This window comes from Pituophis catenifer, unplaced genomic scaffold (genome assembly GCF_029215685.1).
Source record: "Pituophis catenifer annectens isolate HBS135680 unplaced genomic scaffold, rPitCat1.0.hap2 SCAF_1, whole genome shotgun sequence".
Taxonomy (NCBI): domain Eukaryota; kingdom Metazoa; phylum Chordata; class Lepidosauria; order Squamata; family Colubridae; genus Pituophis; species Pituophis catenifer.
In genome coordinates this window covers 287,126,720-287,140,322 of record NW_027256881.1, presented here as the reverse complement: position 1 = coordinate 287,140,322, position 13,603 = coordinate 287,126,720, and the positions used below count along the sequence as shown (strand labels likewise).

The window sequence follows — 13,603 nt, the reverse complement described above, 5'->3', positions numbered from 1 at the left end:
TAGTTGCTACATACAAATGATCTATGAATTAAAGACAAAGGAAAAATTGGGCAAGGGGAAAAGAGCAACATGCTCCCTCCTTATGCCAGATGGTTCTGATCTAGACTAATCAGTTCACTCTTAATATATATTATGCATCTTTAGGAAAACACAACACAAAATCAATTCAATAAAATTTCAGAACACAACAAACGAATAGTACCATCCAAACAATCGGTGTAATATATTAAAACAATATGACCACTAAAACAACTAATACAATACCAATACATTTCAAATAATGCTCTGAGATAAAAATGTCTGTGTAGGGAATGGGGTAAATAGATAATCATTTGAAACAGTGGTTATTAATAAGCAACTAAAGAATGAAACAACCAGATCTCACATTAACTCACAGAGAAACTAAAACCGTGCCGAAGCCTCTTTAAAAGCCATCACATTTATAAGGTAATATAAGGACAAACCTTGTTTTAGAGCTGTAGGACTTTTTCCCTGGAGACGGCAACCTTTACCAAAGATATGAATATTGCAAGGAAAAATAAGGGCAGAGAGACATTGAAAAGTCTGAGGGAATGTCCTTGACTTATGTTCATCTTCCCTTGGATAAATACATTGATAAACAAGTACTGCTGAGATCCCTAGCTCCTATTGATACTATTCAGCAACAGAGTGACCCGCGCCCTGCTCCATCTGGGAGTGCGGGAGGATCCCTTAGAAGGCAGGGCGGAGGATTTCGGACAATACCTGTATGACAAAATCGCTCAGATCCGGGGGGATTTGGACTCTGACTGGGTAGATCGGGGCAGGGTGACGAGGAACAGTCTTGAGAATGTTATCTGGGAGGAGTTTGATGCTGTGACTCCCGATGATGTGGACAGGATTTTGGGGAGACTTAGTGCGGCCACATGTTTACTGGACCCGTGTCCCTCCTGGTTGGTACTGGCTTCCCGGGAGGTTACACGAGGCTGGCTCCAGGGCGTCATTAATGCTTCGTTGAGTGAGGGTCACTTCCCCGCTGCCCTGAAAGAGGCGGTGGTGAGGCCTCTCCTCAAGAAGCCGTCCCTGGATCCAGCAATATTGGCTAACTATCGTCCTGTCTCCAACCTTCGCTTCATTGCGAAGGTTGTTGAGAGTGTGGTCGCGCAACAGTTTCCACAATTCCTGGAGGAAACATCCTATCTAGACCCGTTCCAGTCGGGTTTCAGGTCTGGGCACAGCACGGAAACGGCATTGGTCGCGTTGGTGGATGATCTCTGGAGGGCTCGGGACAGGGGTTATTCCTCTGTTCTGGTCCTATTAGATCTCTCAGCGGCTTTTGATACCATCGACCATGGTATCATGCTGCACCGGCTGGAAGAGTTGGGGGTGGGAGGCACTGTGTTGCAGTGGTTCTCCTCCTTTCTCTCCGACCGGTCGCAGTTTGTGTTGGCAGGGGGGCAGAGGTCGACCTCGAGGCCTCTCATTTGTGGAGTGCCGCAGGGATCGGTCCTCTCGCCCCTTCTGTTCAACATTTATGTGAAGCCGCTGGGCGAGATCATCCGTGGCTTTGGGGTGAGTTACCACCAGTACGCTGATGACACCCAGCTGTACATCTCCACCCCAGGCCACCCCAACGATGCCCTTGAAGTGATGTCCCAGTGCCTGGAGGCTGTGCGGATCTGGATGGGGAGGAACAGGCTCAGGCTCAACCCTTCCAAGACTGAGTGGCTGTGGCTCCCGGCATCCCGATATAGTCAGTTGACTCCATCACTGACTATTGGGGGCGAGTCTTTGGCCCCCACTGAAAGGGCTCGCAATCTGGGAGTCCTCCTGGATAGACAGCTGTCTTTGGAGGAACATCTGACGGCTGTTACCAGGGGGACCTTTTATCAGGTTCGCCTGATTCGCCAGTTGCGGCCCTTTCTTGATCGGGATTCCTTGTGCACAGTCACTCACGCCCTCGTCACCTCTCGCCTTGACTACTGCAACGCTCTCTACATGGGGCTCCCCTTGAAGAGCACCCGGAGGCTCCAGCTGGTCCAGAATGCAGCAGTGCGGGTAGTGATGGGAGCAACATGGCGCTCCCATGTAACACCGCTCCTGCGCGAGCTGCACTGGCTCCCGGTGGTCTTCCGGGTGCGCTTCAAGGTGTTGGTTATCACCTTTAAAGCGCTCCATGGCATAGGGCCTAGCTATCTCCGAGACCGCCTGCTGCTACCGATGACCTCCCATCGACCCGTGCGCTCCCACAGAGAGGGCCTCCTCAGGGTGCCATCAGCCAAACAATGTAGGCTGGTGGCCCCCAGGGGGAGGGCCTTCTCTGTGGGGGCTCCCACCCTCTGGAATCAGTTGCCCCCGGAGATAAGAAGAATCCAGGACCTCAATGCCTTCCATCGTTCCCTGAAAACCTATCTTTTTCAGCAAGCCGGGTTGGCTTAAGAAGAAATTTTTAAAATTTTTAAATTCTTTTAATTAGTCTGTGATTCTTAACTTTCGGGCCAAAATTTATATATATTTTTAAATGTTTTAATATTTGTATTCTATGTTTTTTATCTTGGCTGTACACCGCCCTGAGTCCTCAGGGAGAAGGGCGGTATATAAATTGGAAATTAAATTAAATTAAATTTTGGGAAAGTAGATTATAAGGCTTTCATCTAAATCTTCATCAAGGTGTTTGCAAAGCAACTGGGAAACATTTGATAACGAGAAAGAGATGGAGATGAAATATATTTAGCATCCAAAACTATCTAATGAATAATAAATCCTTTATTATATCATCAACTATATTCCTAATTATTCCTAATTATAAATCCAATTTATCCATAAATTTTCATGTAGAAGTTACATCTGTATCCATGGAAACATTGGAACAATACTACCAACATTTTATTTTATTTTTTCATTATTAAAAGTACTACATGGTAATTTGTTTCAATATTCATTTGAACTGAGCTCAGTCTTAGCAAGCAAAGTCAGTACCACTATATATCCCACTGAGTGAGATCCCCACTGAGGGACAAGATAGAATAGAATTCTATATTCAGGGCTACCTTTGGTTTGTTTTCTGCAAGTCCTTCAAGTTTTCTTGGCAAGATTTTTGGAAGTGGCTTGCCATTGCCACCTTCCTAGGGCTGAGTGAGAATGACTGGTCCAAGCCACCCAACTAGCTTTATGCCAAAAATGGGACTAGAAATCATGCATTTCAAGCCTGATGTCTTAACCACTATGCCAAAGTGGCTCTCTACTCTTGGATACATCCACATAATTTTCCTAGAATGTATGTATTGACTGAACAATTTATTAACCACTGGCAACATAAAATGCGTCAGACCAGTTTATAAATGTTTAGCAGACTGCTAAAGTTTTAGCAAGGCCTGCCAAGACTTTGGACTAACAATCAGCCTGAAAAAAACACAATTCATGGGTCAGGACGTGGATTCACCTCCCTGTATTACAATCTCTGCACAAGAACTGAAGGTCGTCCATGACTTTGTATACCTCGGCTCGACTATCTCTGACACTCTCTCTTTAGATACGGAACTGAATAAACGTATTGGTAAAGTGGCCACCACATTTTCCAGACTTACAAAGAGAGTATGGCTTAATAAGAAGCTGACGGAACATACAAAGATCCAGGTCTATAGACCCTGCATCCTAAGCACACTCTTGTACTGCAGTGAGTCTTGGACCCTTTATGCACGGCAGGAAAGAAAGTTGAACACCTTTCATATGTGCTGTCTCCGACGTATTCTTGGCATCACCTGGCAGGACAAAGTTCCAAATAGCGCAGTCTTGGAACATGCTGGAATTTCTAGCATGTATACACTATTGAAACAGCGGCGTCTATGCTGGCTTGGGCATGTCATGAGAATGGCTGATGGTCAGATTCCGAAAGATCTCCTGTATGGAGAATTAGTGCAGGGAAAGCACCTCAGAGGGAGACCACAACTGCAATATAAGGATATCTGCAAGAGGGACCTAAAGGCCCTGGGAATGGACATTAACAATTGGGAAACCTTGACCTCCGATTGTTCAGCTTGGAGGCTAAAGACGCAGCACGGCCTTCTCCAATTCAAACAGACACTTGTTCGGCAGGCTGAGGCAAAAAGGCAGTCCCGGTACCAGCGAAATCGGGGGATTGGGTAGGGGACAGAATGTATCTGCCCTCAGTGTGGAAGCGATTGCCACTCTCGAATTGGCCTTTTTAGTCACACTAGATGCTGTTTTAGGACCTCTTTCCAGAACACGATACCAGAGTCTTTTGATACTGAAGGATGCCAATGAATGAGCAGACTGCAGTTTAGAAGCCCTCCTTCATCTTTAGTTTGACTGCGGAATCATTCTGCAATCAATGCTCTGAACTAGCTATTTGGTTTAGTATCATCCTTATACTTCAGTACCATCATCTATTTTTCATTTTTATTCTTATTACTAGAAGAAATGAGACATTAGTACTTGAAGTCTCAGGTGAAGGAGATAGGGCGTTGTTTTACCTGAACGCCCGTTCTGCTGAGCAGAAGGAGATGTATAAGATCTGCAGATGTAGAAATACATACTTGATACCCAATTTAAAAATAGTACTTTATGGATACACAATTAAATAACATAAACTTTACAAGCTGGTAAACTATGTTTCCAAACAATACTTTGCAGCTAATTTCTTTCCTTGGAAATACAGTTTTTGGTGGCAAGATGCATAGCCTCTTACACTCGAGCAGGGATGTCAAACTCGATTTCATTGAGGGCTGCATCAGGGTTGTATTTGATGTCGGGGATATGTGGCTAGGGTGGGCATGGCCAGCTCAACATCACTCATGTCAGGGGCGCCTGTGGTGGCCTGAGTGTTCTGCCAGCAAAAACAGGCTTCCGAGTTCCATTTTCGGCTGCGATGGTCTCCTGCAACCCTCTGCCAGGGAAAAGGAACTCGGGAGGGTCACACATAGGCCTCCTGAACTCCGTTTTTGTGCTGGTAGAGGCACCTGGACTGATCCTTCGCTGTTTGTAGGGCAGCCCCACGGGCCAGATCTAAGCACCCATGGGCGGTATCCAGCCTGCAGGCCTTGAGTTTGACACCCCTGCACTAGAGGATCCTCCATTATTTCATTCAATACTCCAATGCCTGAAATTGCCCTAGCTATATATTTTAAATGACATTTATTAGACTTCTAAATTGATGTAAATAAAAAAAAACTCTCATTCTAGTAATCAGGCCCACACCTATTTAACTTCAATAGTGAACAGCACAAGGTTATTTTCTGGAAAATTCTGTGTTTTATATGGCACTTTCTTAATGAAGGAATTAAAATGTGGATTACAAAATATTCCAATACACAGATAATCCTATATCTGTATCATGCCAATATCTGTCATAATGTTTGTAGTGGTTAATACTGGTACAATGACCTATGGTGGTCCCCAAGTCCCTCAGGGGTCTGTGAAATCAAAATTATTTGCCAAATATTAAAGATATTTGCAAAACGATGTCACTGTTCTCATTATTAGTTTTTTTTAAAATGTAGACTTTTTCATGAAATGTATTTTATCAATGTTACTATCTCGTGGACATTATATTGCTGTTTTTACATATTCAATAAATATCCTACAAATGTGTAATTTTGAAGTTTGAATGTGGTAAGGTAAAGGTAAAGGTTCCCCTCACACATATGTGCTAGTCGTTCCTGACTCTAGGGGGCAGTGCTCATCTCCGTTTCTAAGCCAAAGAGCCAGTGCTGTCTGATGACAATTCTGTGGTTATGTGGCCGGCATGACTAAACGCCGAAGGTGCACGGAACACTGTTACCTTTCTACCAAGATGGTCCTTATTTTTCTACTTGCATTTTTACATGCTTTCAAACTGGTAGGTTGGCAGAAGCTGGAGCAAGTAACGGGAGCTCACTCCGTTATGCGGCACTAGGGATTCAAACTGCCAACTTTTCTGATCGACAAGCTCAGCGTCTTAGCCACTGAGCCACCGCATCCTACCTTGAATATGGTAGATATAAATATAACCTTATGAATAAAAGCCCTTTTGAGATTCTGCATAATTTTTAAAAGTGGAATAGGTGCCCTGAGACCAAAAAGTTTAATAAACATTGATTTTAGACCAATTCATTCCAAAACTCAAGTGGAAATGTCCACTTAACAGTTTGACATTTCCAGTACATCACCAATATCAGGTGACAGAAACAAAACTAGGTTTGAATATCATAATTCCAATAAGAATATTCTCAACATCCACTCCAAATCTCAACATCTACTCCTGGAAACTTCATATAGGTAATAAAGAATATTTCATATTAAAGATGCCATAGGATATAACTTCTCTTCTTTTATCACCTATAGACAGAATATATGTGTCCATGCCTGTGTGGGTACACACACTACACATACACACACACTACACATACACACACAAACACGGGAACAGAGTGGCAGTGTTCTGACCTAGGCTTCCCGATATAGTAAAAAGCACACAATTAGTCCCAACCCCCCCCCTTTTTTTATTTTAATGGTTGTGAATTCCTTTCATTCACAGCATGTGCTGAATCACCAAGAGTTTACAAATAGTCCAACAGAAGTTTGCCACAGTCCTTCGGATAAGGCTGGTAAACACCCACCTTTATCTTCTTTGACACGCTGCCAAAGACCTAATTGGCAATTATCTTGGCAAGGCCACATGGAAACAGAGTCAAAAATGGAGCTTCAAAATACAAACCAACACCATCCACAACGTTGCTTCCTGCAAAGGGCCATGTGCCTTTTCTCTTCTGTTATGTCTTATGGGAGGGGCCAATCATCTCCAAGCCTTACTCCCGAGTCATCCCTTTTGTTTTAACTGTTCTTGTCTTCTGGCAGTTCTGCGCATGCGCGCACTAGAAAAAGGCTCCCCCTGTTCCTCTGCCTCTCTGATTTCCGACTCTGGAGGCTCCGGAATCCACATATAACTCCCAGACGGCCCTGGCTCCATCTCTGCCTCCAACGCAGAGCCCTCGTCCAAGCCTTCCCCAAACTCCAGGACTGGCCCATGTTCCTCCCCAGCCTCCTCATTGTCCAACTCTGCTGCCAACTCCTCAGGCTGCTGGAAGACCACAATAGGCAACTCCCTTGAAGTCCTTTGTGAAACCATAAAAGATCCATCTATATGAAGATATGCAGAGGATACAATGATGCAATATTAAGGTTGCTAATTAACAAAGCTACACTATCATTCTTTTACAAGAAAAACTATTTACTAAGATAACATTAAGTGTTAAATATTATCCCAATGTGCATTCCACACAAGTTTACTTTTCACTAAAAGTTGAGCTAAACTCAACTTATTAAAAAACAAATTTATGCAATTCATATGTTCCTGAATCTTTTTAGAATTTACCAACACTCCTTGTTTTCTGGCCTCATTATTAATGAAGTCCTTGGGGGAAAAGATTTAAGAATATTTCTGTAGAAAAGGAACCTAAATAACATTAACAACCTTTTAATATATAAAATAGGATTTCAGTCATAGAATTCCAAACATTAGAATTACAATTTTAATCTCAACAGGTTTCATGATATTATAAAATATTAAATACATTTTAAATAAATGCTCCTGTAGCTCATTAACAGTCAGTGAATCTGTCTCTAATTTTGAACTTTTTAAAAAAATAATTGACACTGAATTTTCATTTAATTGTTTCTATAGTAAATGTTAATTTATTGATAGCTGCTTTATGAGTTAAACACAATCAGCTCTTGTTAACTAAATTAGCATTCTAAGAGTTCTAAACAAGTTCTGTATTCCCATAATATGATTAGTTTTCCATTAACTTCATTTCAGTTGCCAAGCAACATTAAGGCTTTTATGCCATTTTTGACAAAATTACAGTACAATGAGCTAAAAGCACAAGATTATCTCATTTAAACATAGTAATAAGTCTTCAAACTGGGCAGTTTGCTGAGAACAGAACCTTAAAGCTCATGGACCAATATTTTAATATACATTAACATTTTAAAAACATAAAAGGACTAAAATAAAAACAAATTTGTTTCAGTGTTTAAGGCACACAGAGAAAACATAAAATATATTAAGTGTCACATAACTTACAATTACAATTTATCAGAATTTCTATGAACCAAATTAAATTTCATACTGTAACATACTGTATAGTGGGTGAAAAACTGATTGACTTTCACACTTGCAAATATTTTGGAATCCAACTATATATTACACAGATATGATTGAGTTCAATGAAGTTGACTAAGTGCATGTGAGATGCCTCAGTTAATTTGGTTTCTGAATATTCATGCTTAATAATTTGATAAATAAATAGATAAGTACAGCATGCGCTATTTAAAAAGGTATTATGACCTTATCTGTTCTTGAAATACCAAACATACAGTAAATCTTTTTCTGGGAAGGAAGAAAAGTTTCATATATCATCTCATAAGAATTCTGAGACTCTGCTTCCTTGTTCCACTTCCTGCAAAAACATCACAGGAACCAACTTCAGTATTTATCTGAAAAGGTTAGAAAATTGCTTCAAAATGACTAACTTTTAAAATTCACAGACTATTAATAACAGTGGAAGATAAGCTTTTTTATTGGAGGGAAGGAAGATCTAAAACTTGGGACTTTCAAAGTTTGGGACAAACTTTTCCTTTTGACTATATAGTATATGGATTCAGTTTGCCTTGGCTTCATGCAGTTTCCATTTCTATAAAAATCCACAATGCTTATAAGCAATTCATAATGCTTTTTTTTTTTTGCAATGAAATTCTACAGAGTGTGTTCTTACATCTTCAAAAAAAAAGCTACTAAGCTGCACATCTTCTCATTAACCTGTTAATAGTCTATTGTGTTTTTATGCTGCCTGTGAACCAAGGGAAGTTTTCTCTTCTTTCTTCAAAATAGAAATTTAGAAGAATATTAGGACTCTTTAGATATGAAGACAGATATAATTCTTCAGTCAGCATTCCTCCCTTCATGCTTGAGGGAAAAACATGGACTATCCATCTTCCAGTAGGTCAGTCACACTTATTCATGAAACCCATTGTCTCCTATGATACCAGAAGAGCTGTTCAATACATACTAGGAGAAGACAAGTAGATTCTGACTATTAAGTATTTAAGGTAAAAATCCAATGCAGATACATACGGTATATGGAGCACTTCCTCTACCTAACCCAGAAATGCCAGTTACCTTGGGAAGCACAGATTCTTATTAAAAAATTAAGAATTGGTTTATTTACCTTCTGCCAAATTCTTGCTCTTCCCCCAGTTACGAAGTTATTATGTAACTTTCCATTTGCTAAAAAAGCACTAGAGCAGTAATGCCACATAAGCTTTCATTCACCATGGATATTTGAATATCTTATTAAATATCATAATTGAGCTATTTAAATTATGTAACTTTGTAAAAAAAAATTGTAAAGTGTGCTGTTAAGAGAACTAGACATTTTCCTCCATGAGAATTAAACTCATAGTTAATCCAGGGGTGAAATCCAGCAGATTCTGAAAGAACTGGTAGCGGAAATTTTGAGTAGTTCGGAGAACCAGCAAATACCACCTCTGGCTGGCCCCAGAGTGGGGTGGGAATGGAGATTTTGCAATATCTTTCCCCCAGGAGTGGGGAGGGAATGCAGATTTTGCAGGATCCTTTCCCTGCCATGCCCACCAAGCCAAGCCCACCAAGCCACACCCACAGAACCGGTGGTAAAAAAAATTGTATTTCATCACTGAGTTATTCGTACTACAACCAAAAGACATGCAACTCATTTTTCATCCCTTAGCAGATTTGTGTACAGGTAGCCCTCAAATTATGACTGTAATGGAGCTTGCCCATCACTGTATATAACTCCTGTCAGTTCTAAAATAAGTCAGTCATGTGACAGACCCAATTTTCGACCTTTTTTGTGGCAGAGTTAAGTGAATCACTGCAGTCATTTACCGAATCCACAATTACTAAATGAACCAATGGCTCACTATGGGCACAGTTTTGCTAAAAACCAGAAGTAAATACAGGTTTCCAACAAAAGTGTCATAAACACAGTCTCATGACCATGGGACACTGCAAACACCTGTAAATGCGGCCCTGTTGCCAAGCACCTGAACTGAAGTCATGTGACCACAGAGGAGGCAACCATCAGAACTTTGAATCTGAGTTGTAAGTGCTCCTTAGATAGGTCTGCAGAAGTTTGGCCAGTCACTAAATGAATGGTAGTTAGTTGTGGAGACATCAAGTTGTTAATGGAAAGCAACAGTAAGATCTCCTATAAAGAACACAATGGGTATTTATACAATTAAAATATTGCCTAGTAGCAGGGTCAAGCACAAGTCTAATATAATAATTATAATTTAATGGAAGTGAAATTTCTGTAGTATGTTCAACACACACAGTGTGCTCCTCCAGACAATGTTGGATTGTATTATCCATCATTCCTTAACATCTGAAGAATTACATATTGTCCATTCCTGACATATATTTCTAAACTATGTTCAGACCCTCTCTAAAAAAACATCCAGCCAAATACAGATTTGTAAATCTATTCAGGAATATAAATGCATGTGTATTGGACTTAAAACTCATTTTAATTCCAAGTAAGAAATGTATGAACCATCTCTTCCAAAAGTAATCTATCCTACATAATCAACAATTTGTGGTGGTCACATTTTGACCTAAATGGCATTATCTGAGTTTAAAATCCTAAGGATTTATCCTTCATGACACAGTTTAATTAATTTAAAATTAGTGAAACAAAATAATTTTGAATAATACTGAATTTAAACTGTGTACCTTTTGAACTGCAAAAACTTCATTGATAGCAATTCCAATGTATCAACTACTGACTATTGCTATTATTAATTGAACATGAAGTGTTTTGCATTTGAAATATTATAACAGACTAGCCACCAATGTATTACTTATAGTTTCCAAAATTACCATAATTGAGAAACTTCTTTGAAACTTCACTGGTTTATTATACTCAGTTCTTCATTGTACAGAACTATTGGGAAGTCCCAGCATATTCAACACAATGCACAAGTATATCAATACAATTATAGGTGTTTCATTTCAAAACCCACTTTTTTAATGTCTAATGCAAGCTATTCTTGAGCTTTGAAAAACTGAAACAACACAAGAACACTTCAGAAACAATAAAAGCTGAAACACAATATTTGAACATACTGTACTATATAGTGATTTAATACACAGTTAATTATTCTTTTTTCACAACTAATTTACAGGAATATAATAGATAAATCAACTCAGAAACTCAACCAAATCTATGAATCTTTTAAGTTTCCAGTAGCATTCCCCTCATGTCAATTTGGCCAGCAATAGTCTCATGATGCAATCTTTATCATATTTTGAAAAAAGCTTCATTTAATTACTAAATAATTAACATTAAATGAGAGATAAGAGCCAGTTTGATCTAGAGATTAAGGCACTAGGCTAAATGTCAGGAGACTGTAAATTCTAGTCCTGCCTTAAGCATGAAACAAGGCTGGGTGACTTTGGACCAGTCACTCTCCCACCCAATCCTCTTCTCAGGATTATTGTGGGGAAAATAGGAGGAAAAAGGATTAATATGTATGCCCATTGCTTTGAGTTACTTATAAAGTAATAAAAGGTGGGATTTTAAAAAAAAAAATCAAAAAAGTAAATAATATACATAGAAAGTTTCCTTTCAATTCAATTGTTTAACACATCACTAAAAAGGGTACTGTGTTCTTTAGTTCATTTAATTTGTTTCAAACAGAAGTAGGAATAATATATATTACTTTAATAATTGTGTAAGTATAGATTTAACTTCTTTATTGCACTGTAATAAAGCATAACCATTACATGAATTAGATATGATACGGAAACAAACAATGGAAAACAAATGTTTTTGGAAATTCCACTAAGCGAATATTTGTTATAAATAAATAATGTGCATACTTTCCTCTGGAATTAAGAAGGTTTGGTGTTAACTGCTAAGCCTATTCACTGCTCTAAATTGTTCACAGGGACAAAAAAGCTATCAAAGTGTATTATTTTACATGCACATGAATGAACTATAATTCAAATGGATTAACTATCTTTACTTGTTGTGATTGTATGTAGGTAGAAGGAATAAACAAGGACAAAAAGCAGCTTATTCACCTGCACCTAGAATAATATACCTTCAGTTATATATTGAACACAAACAAATACAATCTAAAACACATAGCAAATGAAAATGTAAAAATTGACATAGATATTATAAAATATAAGCTTGCAAAAAACAAAATTCCAGCATTTCTCAATATTTTATTGCATTTATGTGCATTTCATGAACAAAATAAATAGCAATTTATAAACTAAAGGAAACTGATAAACATGGTAAAAAGATTAAAAACATTTACAAATCCAACTGAACCAGGAACTAAGCCCCATTCAACCCACTGGGACATATTCCAAAGCATGCATTGGATTGGCTGTATACTGTTATCTCTATTCAAAGTTATTCTGTCAATAAAGTAGTAGAAACATGAATAATTCATATGGCAACTAAAAGCTTAACAACTAAGTTTTATAAATTATAGTCTTTTCTACAAGGCTAAAATATTGTTTTTATGGTAGAATAAGTACTTTCCTTCAAATTAGCTATCAATTTAGTTGTGAGCTATGTTTTAAAAGTGGAAAATAAAAAAAAATCCTTATCTAACTGATACTTAGTTCAATTGTACAAAATACAGTCTACATTTTTTACTTATTCATATGCCTGTTATTCAGAGCTATACAGAGATTGATTGCATGGAATAGCACCTGTGATATTTCTGATGGACTGGTTAATTTTTGCAAAGGCAGCATTTGCATCGTCAATATTGCTAAAACAGCCAATGATTTATACTTATAAGAGTAATATTAAATGTAAAGTCACACACAATTATATATCAAGCACTACGAAGTAAATTGCACAAATGCTAAAAAAAAACCTACTCAAAAATAGTAAAAATGGTTAAAATACAATCAGCTCACCAAAAGAATCAATACAGGTATCAATAAGTTCATCTAGGCTGACTCCCTTGCTTAAGTATCCCAACGACATCATTATGCAGAATTCAGTAGTTTCAGCAAGATCTGGAGATCAGTAGCTGCCTTTGGATCAATGCTGCATCTTTGAAGCGTTCCTAAAGAAAGAACAGGGAGAGAACTCCAGTCACATGATAGAATAACATTTCACAAAAGCCTCTGCAGCAGGTTGAAAAATAAATCAGTTGCCAGGATCACAGGAATTGGGTTACTGAAACAGTCCCCTCCCACTTAGAAAATGCATCAAAGGTTCCCCCTTCTGTGGACGATATTTCCTTCCATAAATGTACTCATTAGTCCACGTTTTCTAAAGAGCCACATGTGGTTCTTAAGGCACACAAAGCTCTCTATTACTATACAACCTTCAGTAATCTTTATCCATTTTCTTTAAGTCTTTAAGCATATACAAGAAACTGTAAGAAAATGAAGAAGCATTAAGTAACCAAAATCATAGCTTCCATATATTAGAATGCATACATTGCGCTTAGTCACAGTCCCCTTACCTATGAACAAATTTTTAAAAATCACATTTAAATAATATACTAAAGCATAACCTATCATAATAGCGAAGTTCACACATGATATGCT

The 13,603-nt window shown here is 38.6% G+C and overlaps 1 protein-coding gene across 1 annotated transcript in view; it reads right to left on the bottom strand.

Annotated features, from left to right (window-relative positions):
• RASGRP1 (RAS guanyl releasing protein 1) overlaps nucleotides 1-13,055 on the bottom strand; it is a 44,250-nt gene extending 31,195 nt beyond the window's left edge. Inside the window, exon 1 of the mRNA XM_070931348.1 lies at nucleotides 12,962-13,055. Within this exon, the coding sequence (XP_070787449.1) occupies nucleotides 12,962-13,034 (73 nt within the window). The 5' untranslated portion in view covers nucleotides 13,035-13,055. The remainder of the gene's footprint in view (nucleotides 1-12,961) is intronic.
• Nucleotides 13,056-13,603: the final 548 nt, after the last annotated feature.